Source organism: Daphnia magna, linkage group LG10 (assembly GCF_020631705.1).
Source record: "Daphnia magna isolate NIES linkage group LG10, ASM2063170v1.1, whole genome shotgun sequence".
In the NCBI taxonomy this organism is placed as follows: domain Eukaryota; kingdom Metazoa; phylum Arthropoda; class Branchiopoda; order Diplostraca; family Daphniidae; genus Daphnia; species Daphnia magna.
In genome coordinates, this window is record NC_059191.1 from 8,112,337 (window position 1) to 8,128,190 (window position 15,854).

The following is a 15,854-nucleotide window of genomic DNA, read 5'->3' on the forward strand; positions in this document are numbered from 1 at the left end:
GGGAGGGACGTGATAAGACGCCTTCCTAACGGCACTTGGCTATACGCTGAATGAAATCTGACTACACACATTTGTTAAAATAACTCATAAGAGTCCACTTTCTCTCATTACGTGGATTTATTTACACACACTTATAAAACGTCGGGATTATGTTGGACAACTCCATTCGATATGTAAAACTGGCTTTCGACTTTCAGACGTGCTTTTTAGGACAATCAGCTTATATGGGTATATATACGTATATGGAAGAGTATAGGCTGCATTCGTGTTTCGCATAAATTAAAGTCGAAAGTCAATTTACAGTTCAGCGAATCATCTAATTTGCCTCTGATAAATCAGAAATCGGATGCTAAAACCGGCTACAACTCAATCGAGCCTTTGCCTTTTGCATTGTGTTTACCTTGCCTGAATATTTTGCCACCATTCTTCATAACAGTCTATTATAAATCAATCCAAAAAGTATGAGAGAAAACAATGTCTCTCGATGAAACAGAAACGGATAAGCTTTTGAAACTTTGAAATTTTTACTCCGAATACGTTTCGTGAAGTATCTATCTGTCGTCGATTTTGTCAGCACACATTTTTCGTATAGCAAAAGATATGAGAAAATATGCAGTGCATTTGTTCCCAACATTTTTGTTAAAATCATTGGCACAAGATTCCTACAAAACCACTTTCTATGCGATGTTCCTTAAGGCATGTCTACACCATTGTTTGCGCTTACGTGCTGAGAACTCGTCCGTGACCAATAACTGAGAGTATAAGTATGGCAATACGAAGAAGTCTATACCCCACCAAAAAAAAGGGGGCCTCAACATGCTCATCGTAACAATCTTCTTCTTTTTTTTTTTTACGACTTTAAACTCGAGCACCTGACCTACAGCAAACTGTTCCACACAGTCCAGTATATGGGAACCCCAAACTATATACGGGGATGCTATTTATAGCTGTGTGTGTACAGGTACAACGGCCACGGTAGGTTTTACCCTGACCTATATATTTCTCTTGTTATTTGTCGTATGTATTCTTCTTGCTTCGTGTAGTTTAAGGAATGAAAATTGATTTCACCGTTTATGACAGTATAGACTAAAGATTTGAATTGTTTTTGATGTAATTCCGTTGGGTTTTAACGGAGGAAAATCAAAGCTGCATCAACCGAGAACTCTCTGCCCTTGTAGAGTTGCTAATCATATTTCGAATGTAGGCTATAATGTAGTGCCCTGTTAGAGGAAAATAAAGAAATCGATGTCACATTAATATTCACTGCAGCTTTAGTGGATGCCATCGTAAAGTAATCGTATGAAACACAAGAGGAGCCTTCGCCAAGTGCCCAACTTTCCATCCACTTTTCAACGCCAACCTGCTTAACTGGTTACTCGTCTATGAGACGTCATATAACAACAACAACAAAAAACGCATCGAAGCAGCTTTACCGTCGACGACCCCCTTTTTTTTTCATTGCCTTTTTGAGACAACCATCATGTTTCGTCAACAGAATAAATCTCGTCACTCGTTCTGATGAAATATCAATAACTTAAATAGTCTTTCCTTTTATCCCCTCCGATGGCCTACCTACGCGATTATTGTGCGAGACTATGAGGCATTAAAAAATTTAAATTTCTTGATTTATCCATGTGCAAATGTGTTCACGTTATACGTCAGGACTATCTATATATAATCACGAAACTTTCCGCTTAATTTTATGGGCCTGCTAGAAGTCTATGGAACGTATATAGAAAACCAGCAACAACAGCAACAATGTGCTAGCGCCCAGCTCTTATAAGTCCATTAACTTTCTCCTCATCACTAATTTGGCAGTGCGTACATATAAATGTTTGCCAGATATATACGCAGCGCGTAACCACCGGCTTCTTGGGCAAAAGCGAAACGCGAGAGGCCTCGCTTTGTAATTACAGCTCATTGCGTTTTTGTTTTTTTTTTGTTTGTTTTTTTTTAGTTTCAGAATTTTAATTCTTCTTTTTAGAAAAAAATTATGTTTGATGACGTTTTCATTTTCTGGCTAATAGAATGCGCTGCTTGTCGTCATTCCTCGTCTCCGTCGTAGAAGATTCAAAAAGTCCTCGTGCGGTCACCACCGAATCGTGGCCGATTATCTGAAGCGAAACCTGGAGGTAACAGGGTCCAGAGAAAGTGGTTCATTTATTTCCATTGCCTGTAGGCAGTCGTGTGTATTAGCCTACTTAAGAGTTGTACGCATTATTTCTGTCAAAGTGGCATGCGGACGACAAAAGCTTCTATGCTGTCAACCCTGTTTACTCGGTTCCAAATATTGCATTATGCATTAGTGGAATATTTTTTAACGAGAAACATTATCAGCTACAGCGGAACGGCCATAAACGGACCTCCAGTTAAAATGGGCTATCGCAATACAGCTATTTTTGATTTCGCCATTCCTATCTTTAATGTTTAGCGGTACCTATTTTCCAATCGAAACTATGCAGTGGCCAAGTAGAGGCTCATGGGCCGGCCAGCACACACAGATATTCTTGGAATTAGGAGTGTATGATAGAATGTTTTTCGACAACAAAAAAATCCAGCTGTCTTGGACGTTCCATGTCATCATGTTGTGTAGAGAAAGTTGATGATTTATTACGGGACTTATTCGTTCGTCAACTGGTTTACCATTTGTTCCCGCCGGGGTCCTTGGTTGCTCGACACGCTATAAAAATTGCAAATGCGAATGTCTATTTACGCTTGTAATGATACTCTGTCGAATATATGACCTGCGTTCTTAAAGAAGGACTGTGTCGTTGATGTTGTTGGAAATCGCTGTTGGGCTTTCGGCGAAGCTCGAACGGCTGGCTATGACTTAAAGGAGCAAAAAGATGATTGAGTACTTCATCGTGCATTGTTTATTTCGTGCTAAAGTTATACCTAGCTGAAATGGGCTTCTCGGCTACCCTCACCTGAACTGAAAATTAAATTCCAGTAAATCCGATTTTAAAATTCCGAAAAATAATCAGAAAATCACAAGTCGTAATAACCTATAATATATAGGTAGACACTAAACTTACTGCAATGTACTCTAGTAATAAATGTATTTCGAAGGCGAAATTTGTCAGAGACAGAGCATTTAGAATTGTGGTTACCTCCCGGGCAGGTTTTCTAGAGACTTAAGAGCCAACCATCCATCGGTTCTATGGTGTAATGGTTAGCACTCAGGACTTTGAATCCTGCGATCCGAGTTCAACCCTCGGTAGAACCTACGGAATCTTTTATTCTCTTTTTTTTTAAGTTTCAAAGCACAGTGAAATTATTTAACTTCTATATACTTTATTTTAGAACACGTAAAATTTTAATACTGATACTAAGGCCAGGATGATGCGAAATTCTGTAGTTTTACTTTGTCAATTAATCGCTCTCGCCATTGGAAATTGAGGAAACTTTTTAGTCTTGACTCTTGAGGTCCTCTGGTGAAAACAGATATTCTTTTTTTTTACTAGTCAATGACTAGTTCAAAGTTTAAAATATTGGTACAGACATTTTACTTTAAAGCAAAAAATCTGGGAGTTTTTTTAGCTAAATTTAGAGGTAAGTAAAATTTTTTTTGTATTATAAAAGTAACAAAATGCTATGCGACCCTAACCTTTTAGAATTTAGAACCTAGTAGAACCACGTCACGAACAGGTAGTTTTCCCAAAATTTCCAAATATGTCCGAAATCAAATTCACAGAAATATTCAAAGCCGAAATTCATAATCCTTGAAGGTTTTCCCGAATGATATGTTAGGATATAGATACGATTTCCTGCATAAATCAAATGAAAAATACAACTAAATATTATAAAATTGTTCCTCACTTTAATTTTTGTACGCGTTCAACGGCAGAAACGGTAGTGAGAAATCGACCTGGGATTGAATTACTTTTAAAAAGCAGAACATCTTTGGCGAAATAATACATTACTTCATATTGGCCTGCGTCTCTAGTCTCAGACTCTCAGCACGTTGTCTACTGGCACTTGGCAGCATTTCAGTTTTGGCTTGTCCAAACGCCATACCTGCTGATCTAAAAGCCATGAGGCTTCATTGTCCTTGCATTAACGGCAGTTAGCCTCCATTAGCACAACTTGTTTTGTTTTTTTCTCTCTTCCTTATTGGTTTTTCAAATAATTCTCGCAAGATATGGATATAATTCATCTCTCATACGTTTCCCAGTCCTGAAATCTGAATTAGGTAAAAGAGTGACAAGAAACCGAAATAAAGTGAAAACGACAATAAAATGCCTCAGGCGTGCTTCTCTACTAGCAGACGTTAACTATCTCGTGGGTGACGATACAGTGGAGTTTCATTGTTTAACAGGTTTGTTTTTACTACAAATTACGACGGTTTCGCGTTGATTTGTTTTGCACGTTAGTAGCAATTCTTGTAGAAACAAATGGATTCAAAGAAAAAAGAGAAGGAGAAAGAGAAAGAGAAAGATGTAGTTGTTTACGAAAAGGATATAGACATGGCTGGTGCTAGTCGGGGTGTTTGGCTTGTGAAAGTACCGAAGTATATTTCAAGCCGGTGGGACAAATGTCCTGGAAATATTACAGCTGGTCAATTAAATATTATCAAGTATGTTTACAAATCGAAATATTTTTAGGAATATTTCAAAGGCTAAACTGGTCTCAACTGTTATGCAGGGTGCAAGGACAGAAACCGCAAGTCAAGCTGACTCTGTCAGAGGCTATCATGTGCCTCCAGGAAAAGGGAGAGGAACCCATTCCAAAAGAACATGGATTGATTGTTTCCACAATTACCTCTCAGACTTTGGGTGTATTTTCCCAGAATACATGTAAGTACTATCTAGTTACCAAAAAAAGCAATTTTCACTTTAAGATTTAACTATTAAAGCAAATGGTTCTAATCGTATCTTTTGGTGGTGATATGGTGACATTATTTGTATTCTTTCCACAGCACCAGCATCATCAAATTCACCTATGGAAACTGAGAAGATCTCATTTGAAGGCAAAGTTGTTCAGAAATTAGAATGCAGACCGACAGGTATAGATCAAATAGGACAAAAATTTGTTTAATAATTCTGGCACACCACTGTTTTCAGCAAATGCAAGCTACATGAAACTGAAAAGAGATTGTTTGATCAAAGCTGCCCAACCCACAAGAATTGTGAAACAACTTGATAGAGTGGTTCAAAGTTACAAGCCAATCTCTGAACACAAGCATAATGTAACAATTCAAGTTTTATCAAGCTATTATAAAATGTGCATGACATACCTTTTATTGTCATATTACAGAAAGAATTTGAAGAAAAGAAGAAAGCTGAGGGTAAAAAGGCCAGAGATGACAAAGGCAAAGTTATGGACATGCTGTTTGCTGCATTTGAAAAGCATCAATATTACAATATCAAGGACTTGGTGAAAATCACAAATCAGCCTGTGGTAATAGAATTTGCCATAAATTTTGAATTATCAATTTTTAATTCCCCTTTTTTTTTCATAGACCTACCTTAAGGAAATTTTAAAGGATGTTTGTGTTTACAACTTGAAAAATCCTCACAAAAATATGTGGGAATTGAAACCGGAATACCGACATTACAAAGAAGAAGATAAGGATTAATGTCACTAAACTTCTCATAAAATCTGTGATTTGGGGGAAATGATCAACCAGTCGTTAGATGCACATCCAGTTTAACACATTCGTGAGTGTTTAAACTGCCCTCGAAATTGGTTTGATAAATAAATTACCATGTATATTTTCCTTCTATGATACTCCTTGTAGCGTTTGTCATGGAGCGTAGCTCTAAGCACTTTGGACTTACGAATATGACCCATGATTCATTCTTGATTTTCAGCTTTGGCCGGTGGACTAATGGTCAATGCTGAGTTGAATACAAAACAGAAGGCAACGTAGGTTGATCGCCAAATTGCAATTGAGCGTGGCATACCTTACTAACGTGAAATTGAATCTAGAAATGTTGTATTTGTCGATGGTACTCATTGTTGCTGTTAAGCAGTCTGAAGTATCTCAAATTAGTTCCAGTAAACCTTGCAAATCAGGAAGAAACTTGGTTTGTAACCTGTACAGAATTGAAATGTTTTTCGATCTTTTATGCTACGAAACGTACGGAAACGTTATATCATGAAACTGGTATCAAGGCACTCGAAATCGAGTACATTGTCATTTAGTTGCTCATGAATAGTCCCGCTGTACCAATTCATCTGACAAAAAATTTATAATTGTAACTGATGTAAAAGAAAAAACTTTGTATTTTACAATATACTACACAAAATGTTCACAAATATCGCCAAATTCGTTGCTCCCTCCAGCAGGACAGTAACCTGAGAATAAAGTTAATTATTAGTTATCAATTGAAAAAATGCACATTATATCCACTTTTCCAAGTATTTTCCAATATAAGTAATGTTTATGTGCATATAAAACCTAGCTTCAGTGCATGAAAACTTTTACTTAAATGCTATGTATTGATTCGGTTCAATCCGTTTGTTTCACATAAGGATAACAACGGTAGATCAGAATAATTATTGATTTAGCATATCCGCTTGGCCACTATAAGCCAAATTGGACTTGTGTGGTTCAAAGGAATGCACAGGGTACATATTACTTTAAAAATTAATATTACATTAAGGTACTCACCAGGATAAACATGAAGACTGTACCACGGAACCACGCTACTAACTGAGCTGATTCAGCCTTCTACTTATAACATCACGGTTTGGAAAGAAAAAAATGGATATTTAAGACTTCCGGTCAACGTTGACAAAATAAGTTATAGAATTATGCGTTCACGTTAGGAAAAATGTACTTAGAATTCGTTTCTAAAATTTTTTATTTTTTCAATAATAATTAATAATGAAATAAACTCAACTCTAAACAACTTTAGTTTTTCGAAAGATTAACAACCTATAGAGGGTAGAAAAGTAGGCAATGTTGTTTTGTCAACTTCGTCTACAAATCGAGCCTATAATATTCCTTCTTCTAGTAGACCGGCAGACAGGATAAAATGGCGACCGCTCAAATCTCCAAAAAACGAAAGGTAAGTTTATTAAACAAAGTGTTAGCTAATACTGTACGTTCAATATTTTCATCAGTAAAGTATTGAAGGATGTGACTGTAGTGGAATATAATTTCCGTGTACTGGTTAAATCTAAGATGTAGAAGATTTTTTGGGATGAAGATGCTCTTCAACTATGCTTGTCTTGACATGTTTTCTTGTTGTCAGTGGGTTTCATCCTGTTCTCATTCTCTCCAATTACTTTTATGATAGTTTGTGGCCGGAGGTGTGTTTAAAGCTGAATTGAACTCCTTCCTTACTCGTGAATTGGCTGAAGATGGTTATTCTGGAGTTGAGGTAATTTTGAAAAACTAATTGTCAATGCAAGTTGGTAGCTATACGAAGTCTACGAAACTTTCTAGGTACGTCTCGCTCCTACTCGCACGGAAATCATCATTCTAGCAACCCGTACCCAGAATGTTTTAGGCGAGAAAGGTCGCCGCATTCGTGAGTTGACTTCTGTGGTCCAAAAGCGATTTGGATTCCAAGAGGGAACCGTTGAGCTCTATGCTGAGAAGGTTGCTACTCGTGGCTTGTGCGCTATTGCCCAAGCTGAATCCCTACGCTACAAGCTGATTGGTGGCTTGGCTGTGCGCAGGTAAAAGAGACATTGAAATAAAATTATTCAATATTAATGCCCTGTTTTAGAGCTTGCTATGGTGTTCTCCGTTTCATCATGGAGTCTGGAGCCAAGGGTTGTGAGGTTGTTGTGTCAGGCAAGCTTCGCGGTCAGCGAGCCAAGAGCATGAAATTCGTCGATGGTCTGATGATCCACAGTGGTGAACCTACCAACGTTTATGTTGACTCCGCCGTCAGACACGTTTTGCTTCGCCAAGGTATTGTCAATTAATTATATGAGTGAAGTGCGTCATGTGCTGATATTTTGGTTTTATTGTTACAGGAGTACTTGGTATCAGGGTTAAGATCATGTTGCCATGGGACCCCAACAACAAAAATGGACCTAAAAGACCATTGCCGGACAACGTTTCCATCCTGGAGCCCAAAGACGAAACACACATTGCGGAGGAACTTAAAGCAGCGAAGTTGTCCGATATCGCAGCAGCACCTCCTGTCCAAGCAGTTGCCTAAGGAGGGGTTTGTCTATTTACTGGGCGAGTGTGGTATTAACTACCGTAGTTTCCAAAATGAAACGAGAGTTAAAATACATGCTTTTGCCTGGTCAGGGTCGCGAGTCCTACGATTCATGTTTTATCTTTTGAGATCGCATTTCTGCCTCTATTCGTTAAGTTACCAAAGATTAGTCGCCCCCAAGTCACGCTTGGTGGTGACGGGTTTTACGTAAGAATCTTGTCATCTCAACGGATAGACAAAACGACCCGTTAAACTTTGCGCCAGTTTAAGTCGCCGCCAGATGTAGTAATTTTACATCCATTCCTCCACTAGGTTTTTAGTTGGCAGGGTTCGGCAATTTTATATCATGTGAATAGCCTAGACGAAGTGGTTGTGGAAAATCAACCTCGATTGAAAATTTTAAGTTAGCCTTGACAGTTAAATTTGAACCATGCTATCAAGAAGCGTGAAGAAAATCACTAGTGAAAATCTTTAATTTGTTATGTTAGTTCCCATGAAGTAAATTCAAGTGGATCATGTTATTATCAATTTTGTGGTATCTCGTTATATTAGAAATGTAAGTATCATTCTCTTTTCGTACGGTTAATATAAATGAGATAAGTTATATTTATTTTATTATTATTAATAATGGGAATGAATTGATGTCTACAATGCCACCAAAATTTTTTCGTATTTTTATTATTACGTATCTCGGGGGTGGGGACTTTATGTGGTGTTTCTCAGAAACAACACGTGATGACAAAAACAACCCAAAGGTGTCAGTGTGGACGCGGGTTTAGAAACTATTTAATTGTACGTCAGACACTTCTAAATCTTTATGAGAGAGTTGTAAAAGATTTTCTTTTTTTTTTTTTGAAACGGAAAAGTGAACAAACAATTATTTATCAAATAATGACTGGATAAATTAATATATAAGTGTCTGTTGTTTTAAGGGGTAGAGGGGTAATGGCTGTCCAAACTGCATGCAACAGTGTCGTAGGTTGTACGGAGAACGTTGCTCTTGGCCAAAATTTCTGCCCACACGTGTGGAGGTTGCATCCAAGTTTCTCTTTTGTGTTCACGATTACTAAATACCTTCAGGAAAGAAAACTTGTGTGCTGCAAAAAGAAAATCTACGACGAAAAGCTGTACATTAAATTATTATATTAAATATCAATGACTAGGGCATTAAATTCAAGTGAGTATGTATTTCTCTTGGTCGCCATATTTTGTATGAATCAGTCTCTTGGGACAGAGGGACGAAATTAAAATATTTTGTACCAAGAAGTCAATGCGACCGGTCGCATGTGGCTTGTTCTGTTGCTAGTCGAATCTCTGTCATGTGGAGCACAGTCAGTTGATAAAAGAGAAAAGTAAAACGGAAGACTGTTTCCTTTTGAATAATTATCCAGTGCCTCAGACAAAAATAGGTTCATCGTTCTTGCATCAGAAATAATAAGTTGGAAAAGGTCGTGCATGGACTAATAAGATCAGCAACGTGCCAAGAATTAAAACGTATAACGTAATTTTAAAGGATGAACGAAGGGCAAGGTATTTTGGGGATAGCGAGCCTTACTTAGAATTTCTTTTACTTGATATGCAAATGATCGACATTTACGAATATTTTAGATTATTTCTGTGATTTATGTCAAGTCTTCCATTGTTTTCGAACTCATTTGATCCTCCACCTTATGGTACGTGTTTTTACCAAACATGTGATAATTCTCTTTTTTGTGTGGTTACTGATCTACATAAAGAAATCGGATTTATCGAATACTAAACGTCATGATTTGTTGGCTGATTGCACAGAGTTCGGCAGATAGCTCTTATCAGTTTCTTACCTTCGCTAATGTAATGTGAGTTGTTTTGTCAAATTAATCTGAAACCTTTCTTGTTTTTTTTAAATGTGGATCACGTTCCACGTCAAAGTGACTATTCAGCAAACGTACCATTTCAATTGCACGTTGTCTTTCTAGTGATAAGAAATTTCCGTCAATATTTATTTTCACACGCAGATCAGGTGTGGCCAGACGGGCCAAGGTCCCGTGATCGTCAAGCCGTACCATTATGACAACGTTTTGCAATAAGACGATGTCATTGGAGGTGATTAAAGGTTTCAGTAGCAGAGTCGTAGATTGTATACTTGATTCTTACAAACAAACAAAAATGAAATTCAATAGAAGTTGATTGTAGAGACATTTGATCCATTTTCTTTTCACCTACTCAGTAATCTTTCAACGAATTCTACGTAACTATGGTGACATTAAATATTTCAATCTACAATGAAAAGGCTTCCTTTTTCGGCGCCATCTAGTGCTGCGCAGTCTGCAGAGCATATTTAGGTATGGGGTCGTGCGCCAGAAAAATGTCTGCGCATGCTCAGTAGAGCGTGGGGTTTGCCTCTTGCTGGCTCTCTCCCTTTCTGCTTCCCCCCTTCCCCTCGCTTTTTCTCTAGCTCTGGGGTCTTATCGTAAATACAACGTTAGAGAACATGACGTCGAACGGACGAGTGTATTTCTTTCCCGTCGTCATTTTCTCTATTTTATTAGTTAAATGTTCCGTAATTTATTCCAGCCAAGTGCCTGGTGGTGATACTCTGTGTGCGTACAATGAGCCGTTTGAAGCTCATTTACATGAAGAAGGCGATGGGATATTTCGGATTCAATTGTGCGCTTGTAGTGGTGTCGGCGACCTCAACGTGGCCGTTGTGGCTAAATCAGAGGCAATGTGTCATTCGTCCGGCGTACACCTAGAATGGGATCGGAATGCAACTATTGATCGACGTTGCTTGATGTCTAAACCGTCAAATTTCGATCAACTTGGAAGCCTGGTTCTCTGCCAGCCGACCGAAAAGGGACTGTGGAAGACGTCAATTCCTCTAGTTTTGCCTTACGTGTAAATGCTATTAAAATTGTTCTATTTCACTACTTTAACAAACATCACGCATTTTTTTTTTTTTCGTGTTGAACCGGCTTTTTATCTCGAGATTAATTCACGGATTATAGTTTCTATGCAGCACTTGTCTTGTTACATTTTTTTTTGTCTGCCAACAACTGACAAAGCAAAATAGAACAGATTCTTCTCAATGAGATTATACACGGTTGTATTGCTTAGTTGACGGCTACTGCTTGGACTGTGTGTAAGACTGTCGTTCCAAAACAAAAGACACAGCGAGCTAAGTGTAGTCACGCGCAGGCGCAGCAGCAGTTTGTCAGAACTGTGAGAGATCGTACGCTTGTGACGTCAACACTGCGGTTCCTCATGGTAGTCACGTGATTTAACTTTCGTTTCAAGAAAGGCAGTAGTTGCCTGGGGTATCGTTTCGGGATGCACGCTGCGGTATTTTGGTCAGACTTTTGTTGTTGAGCGGGTTTTTTTTTTTTTTTATGAATTTGTTTTGTAATTGATAAGATGATATGAGAATTATACAATAGGCGACACTTTGATATGTTGAAAATTGTTTGTTTTAATAGTTAGAGATTATATGAACGATAATAATAACTGAATATAATTTTTTTTCTTCTTGTTTTGATGTTAGTAACCGCGGCATTCGTTCGGCTAACGAAACCGCTCCTGCTGTTGCGGTTGACTTTCAACCGGCTGTAATTACGGGCCTACGCGTGGAAGAGGTCGATAAAGGAGTCAGCTACGAAGATGGAGTTTCAGTTGTATTGGCTGGCGCAACCGTAAGCTCCATTTTATGGCTTCTCCAAGTCGAACTTTTTCAAAGTGCATCATTGATCAAACTACCACGTGTCTCCTTGTCCTGACATGAAAAAACTTTGATGTTTATTCATAATTTCGTTACCCAACAATCGATGCATGCAATATTCGCTTTTTAAAAAACAAATTCGAACAACATCTAATATTTTCTATTGATTTTCTTTTACAGCTATGAAAATTCCTTTAATGTGGTATTGTTGTCTTTTTTAAACTTTAGGTCTCAGCTCGTATGTTCGGCTATGACTTTAGCAACGAATCCGAGTTCCGTTTCGTAATGGCAGCCCGTGATAGAGGGGCCGACTGTGATAACTTGCCATTCGCCGTAAATGTTCACGTAAGTCATTCAGGATTGGCTAGTATACTTGTGCCGTTTTTCCGAGAATAGTCTGCTTTATTGAGGTTACCTTTGCGCCTACGCTGTTTATTCTATACGGACGTGCCTTCATGGCAGATCGATAAAGGCTCATTGACGGCATTCTCGACACTGGTAAGTTTCCGCCTGCCGAGCACTGATCAGTTGGTCGATGAAAGTCTGATGGGCGATGAGACTCCAGCCTTCTACATCTGCTCGTTGGAGCGGGCCAACGGGTACAGTCGCTGGACCCATCAAGGCAGGGAACCAGGAGTCAAAGTGCGGACCTATCAGCGTACGCTTCCCCTTTGGATTCAAGTGATCATCATCATCATTCTAATGGCTTTTTCGGGTCTCTTCTCCGGTCTCAATCTGGGTAGCGATTACATACAAGTCCAAATTCATGTCACACTGAAAAACATGGCTCGGCACGGCTTTAATATGGCCATCATTCTACTCCTTCGCAATTAGGTTTGATGGCGCTTGATCGCACAGAGCTGAAAATCTACGAAAATACTGGAACTGAAAAAGAGAAGCAATATGCCAAGACCATTAGTCCCGTCCGCAATCACGGAAATTATCTCTTGTGTACTCTGCTATTGGGAAATGTCTTGGTCAATAACTCGCTCACCATTCTACTGGACGATTTAACTTCAGGACTCGTCGCTATTATAGGATCTACGATAGGCATTGTCATCTTTGGTGAAATCATTCCGCAGGTACTTTGCAATTTGCACCTATTGTAACCTATTGTCATTTTCCGGATCTCGTTAAAAACAGGCAATTTGTTCTCGATATGGACTTGCCATTGGAGCACACACCGTCTGGATTACCAAATTTTTTATGCTGATTACTTTCCCGATGTCGTATCCCATCTCGTTGATCCTGGACCGGATATTGGGCGAAGAACTTGGAGCATATTATAACCGAGAAAGGCTTAAAGAATTGATCAAGGTAAAGCGCTGAATCTCTGCAACGAGGCGCATACGTTTACGCAATTCTTCATACAGTCAACTTCACCATCCATTTCAATGTGTAGCGGGATACAAACAAGAAACATCTGCATTGCTGATGTTTCCCCTCCCCTATATGTGCGACGTCCTTGTTGTAGTTAGCCTTTTTTACGTACTAACGGTGATGGAGTACACTACGCATTTTCCCGCTGCACTGGTCCCGTTGCATATCATGTCTTGTATTCTACTTTTTGTTGCGTTTTTATTAAATAGGTCACAAAAGAATACCATGATCTCGAAAAAGAAGAGGTGAATATCATTGCTGGCGCGCTGGAACTTCGTCGCAAAACAGTGGGTGACATTATGACTCGTTTGGAAGATGTCTTTATGCTCAGTTACGACTCGCTGCTTGATTTCGAAACTGTTTCTGAAATTATGAAACAAGGTGACCTTAAAAATTTTATTTTTTAAATAAATCAAAATAATAATTATGGCTTGTTTTAATAACAGGGTTTTCGCGAGTACCAATCTACGACGGAGAACGGAATAACATCATTGGATTGTTGTTCATCAAAGAACTTGCCTTAGTCGATCCTCAGGACGCCATTCCGTTGAAGACCTTGTGCAGGTTCTATAAGAATCAGTGCAATTTCATTTTCGAGGACACGACACTCGTATGACAGCTTATCTTTTCGAAATCGTACGTTTTATGACAATATACAATACACCTAGGACATCATGTTCAAAGTATTCAAGGAAGGCCATAAGGGACATATGGCCTTTGTTCAACGGGTCAATTGTCAAGGAGATGGAGATCCCTTCTACGAAACCGTCGGATTAGTCACTCTTGAAGATATTATCGAAGAATTGATTCAAGGTCGATATTCTTAGTAAAGGAATCCTTTTGTCGTTTGAGATCAATAATGTTTTGTTCTTTTATTTTTAGCTGAAATCGTCGATGAAACAGATGTTTGGAGTAAGCCAAAAATTTCGTGATTTACGTGTTGTAGTCAATAGCTTTATAATTGTTTTATTCGCAGTGGACAATCGCAGCAAACGCCGACGAGAAAAGGGAAGGCTTTTCCAAGATTTCAGTGGCTTCGCTTTGCAATACCACGAACAGACGGCCCACAAGATCTCCCCGCAATTGGCTCTAGCAGCTTTTCAATTTCTTAGTTCTTCAATCGATCTCTTCAAGCCTGAATTGATCTCAACAAATGTTCTCCGACGATTGATGCAGCAAAGTCAAATCATACGTTTTATACGCGTTAATAAGAATGCAGACAAATCTGATCATAATCCGGCCGAGACGTTCATTTTCCAACAGGTAAATACGGTAGCAAATTGTAAAATAATTCTTACATGATATCTTGAGATCTTTTCATAATTCAGGGTAAACCGGCCGATTATTTCGTACTGATCCTTGAAGGCCGGGTGGAAGTGACTGTAGGGAAAGAAAACTTAATTTTCGAAAGTGGGCCATTCAGTCATTACGGTTCACAAGCCTTGATGTCCTTTCCATCAGCAATGGGTTTGTATTACCTCTGCTTACGTTACGTTTACCGACTTTTTAACCTATTGCCAACAACCACAGAGTCGGCGTCGTCTACTCAACTTTCTCGCAGCGTTCAATCGGTTCGAATGGCAGTTTCACCCGATGGTGGAGGTGGAAGTGCAGCCCGTGGGCAGACCTTTGTCACTGATTACACGGTCCGTGCCGTAACCGACGTCGTCTATTTTTGCCTCAGTCGTGTACTGTATCAAGCCGCTCGAAGTGCCACCGTGCTGGAAAGGACGCAACGTGGTGACGCCACGAAGCGGATATCGGACTGTGACAGCAATTTGGAACAAGTCATAGTTTTTCCTAATGGAGAAGACGGAATTGGTTCAGTAAGTTTTGTGCCAGTTTTTAACCATTTGCGAATAAGCACTGTTCATATTTATTATTTTATAATCACATATTTATTATTTTATAATCACATGTTTATTATTTTTTAATCAAAAGGGGGATCAAACACTCAACGAAAATTCACCGCTTATCACGCAGGGCAGATATTGTACAGATTATTTGATGTCCAATACCACCACCGTGATTGCATTGGGCACCCAGGATGATGAATGTTTATTGAACGGCCCATCACAACACGCTCAATCGAGTTTCCCTATTGGAGATAACCCCGAAAATTAGATGAAATCATGGGAGGAAAATTCAGTGCTGCAAAAAAAGTTATATCCTCTTGCCTGAGAAGTCTCTTAAGTGTATTTAGAGGAAAAGCTGAAAATGAACATGATCATTTAAAATAATAATACAATAAAAATACCACTTTTGCTAATCAAATGAAAGTGACAAGCTATAGGCATCATACAAATCCAGAATAACAAGAATAGATTTCTCTACGTTGTTAAATCCCTCGCATTATTTGCACAGTCACACATTCTAAGAATTCAGTTTCTATGCATAATAGTGAGATCAAAGTATGTTTGAAAGTATTTACGGTATAAATTATGTGTCTGAAGTTTTGCACGATTCCTTTTTGCGATACGCAGTCCTTATGTAACTATTAAACATTTAAACCTGTCGGTCTTCCGTCAAGAACGTTATATCTAGCTTTAGCTAGAACTTAATACAAAACTCAGTCTTACAACTTGGCATAAAAAGTGTGTTGCATCCTATTCCGTTCTTATCCCAAAATAAAAATACTTCGCTTTCATGCTAATTTG

The 15,854-nt window shown here is 38.7% G+C and overlaps 3 protein-coding genes, 1 long non-coding RNA gene and 1 other non-coding gene across 10 annotated transcripts; 4 read left to right on the plus strand and 1 right to left on the minus strand.

Annotated features, from left to right (window-relative positions):
- Positions 1-3,154: 3,154 nt before the first annotated feature.
- On the plus strand, positions 3,155-3,226 carry Trnaq-uug. The gene has a single exon. It is a non-coding gene; the product is annotated as a tRNA-Gln (tRNA).
- A 768-nt stretch (positions 3,227-3,994) lies between these two features.
- On the plus strand, positions 3,995-6,261 carry LOC116932196 (general transcription factor IIF subunit 2). 2 transcript variants are annotated; one of them, XR_004399373.2, is made up of 7 exons: positions 3,995-4,576; positions 4,645-4,796; positions 4,919-5,005; positions 5,064-5,188; positions 5,257-5,400; positions 5,462-5,660; positions 5,741-6,261. XR_004399373.2 is itself a non-coding variant. In XM_032939998.2 (7 exons), exons 2-7 carry the CDS (start codon positions 4,395-4,397, stop codon positions 5,576-5,578), a joined length of 807 nt encoding a protein of 268 aa, XP_032795889.1. In that variant the 5' UTR covers positions 3,995-4,318; positions 4,389-4,394; the 3' UTR covers positions 5,579-5,725. The 2 variants fall into 2 exon arrangements, 1 of the variants encoding a protein (XP_032795889.1); XM_032939998.2 differs by lacking the exon at positions 5,741-6,261 and having other exon boundaries at positions 3,995-4,318; positions 4,389-4,576; positions 5,462-5,725.
- On the minus strand, positions 5,922-6,867 carry LOC116932249. 3 transcript variants are annotated; one of them, XR_006651741.1, is made up of 2 exons: positions 6,246-6,867; positions 5,922-6,180 (listed from the first exon to the last, which is right to left on the minus strand). It is a non-coding gene; the product is annotated as an uncharacterized LOC116932249 (long non-coding RNA). The 3 variants fall into 3 exon arrangements; XR_004399452.2 differs by having other exon boundaries at positions 6,243-6,867; XR_004399451.2 differs by having other exon boundaries at positions 6,236-6,867.
- A 13-nt stretch (positions 6,868-6,880) lies between these two features.
- LOC116932199 (40S ribosomal protein S3-A) lies at positions 6,881-8,217 on the plus strand. The gene is made up of 5 exons (XM_032940002.2): positions 6,881-7,016; positions 7,248-7,331; positions 7,397-7,632; positions 7,683-7,870; positions 7,936-8,217. The coding sequence occupies exons 1-5, from the start codon at positions 6,984-6,986 to the stop codon at positions 8,121-8,123; spliced, it is 729 nt and encodes a 242-aa protein (XP_032795893.1). The 5' UTR covers positions 6,881-6,983; the 3' UTR covers positions 8,124-8,217.
- Positions 8,218-8,364: 147 nt separating this feature from the next.
- On the plus strand, positions 8,365-15,778 carry LOC116932139 (unextended protein). 3 transcript variants are annotated; one of them, XM_045179702.1, is made up of 14 exons: positions 8,365-8,682; positions 11,644-11,791; positions 12,046-12,162; positions 12,280-12,556; positions 12,652-12,899; positions 12,961-13,134; positions 13,407-13,578; positions 13,644-13,807; positions 13,866-14,010; positions 14,080-14,109; positions 14,174-14,460; positions 14,526-14,664; positions 14,728-15,023; positions 15,139-15,778. In XM_045179702.1, exons 1-14 carry the CDS (start codon positions 8,642-8,644, stop codon positions 15,319-15,321), a joined length of 2,421 nt encoding a protein of 806 aa, XP_045035637.1. In that variant the 5' UTR covers positions 8,365-8,641; the 3' UTR covers positions 15,322-15,778. The 3 variants fall into 3 exon arrangements, with proteins under 3 accessions (XP_045035637.1, XP_045035638.1, XP_032795795.2); XM_045179703.1 differs by lacking the exon at positions 8,365-8,682 and adding an exon at positions 9,132-9,303; XM_032939904.2 differs by lacking the exon at positions 8,365-8,682 and adding an exon at positions 10,508-11,000.
- Positions 15,779-15,854: the final 76 nt, after the last annotated feature.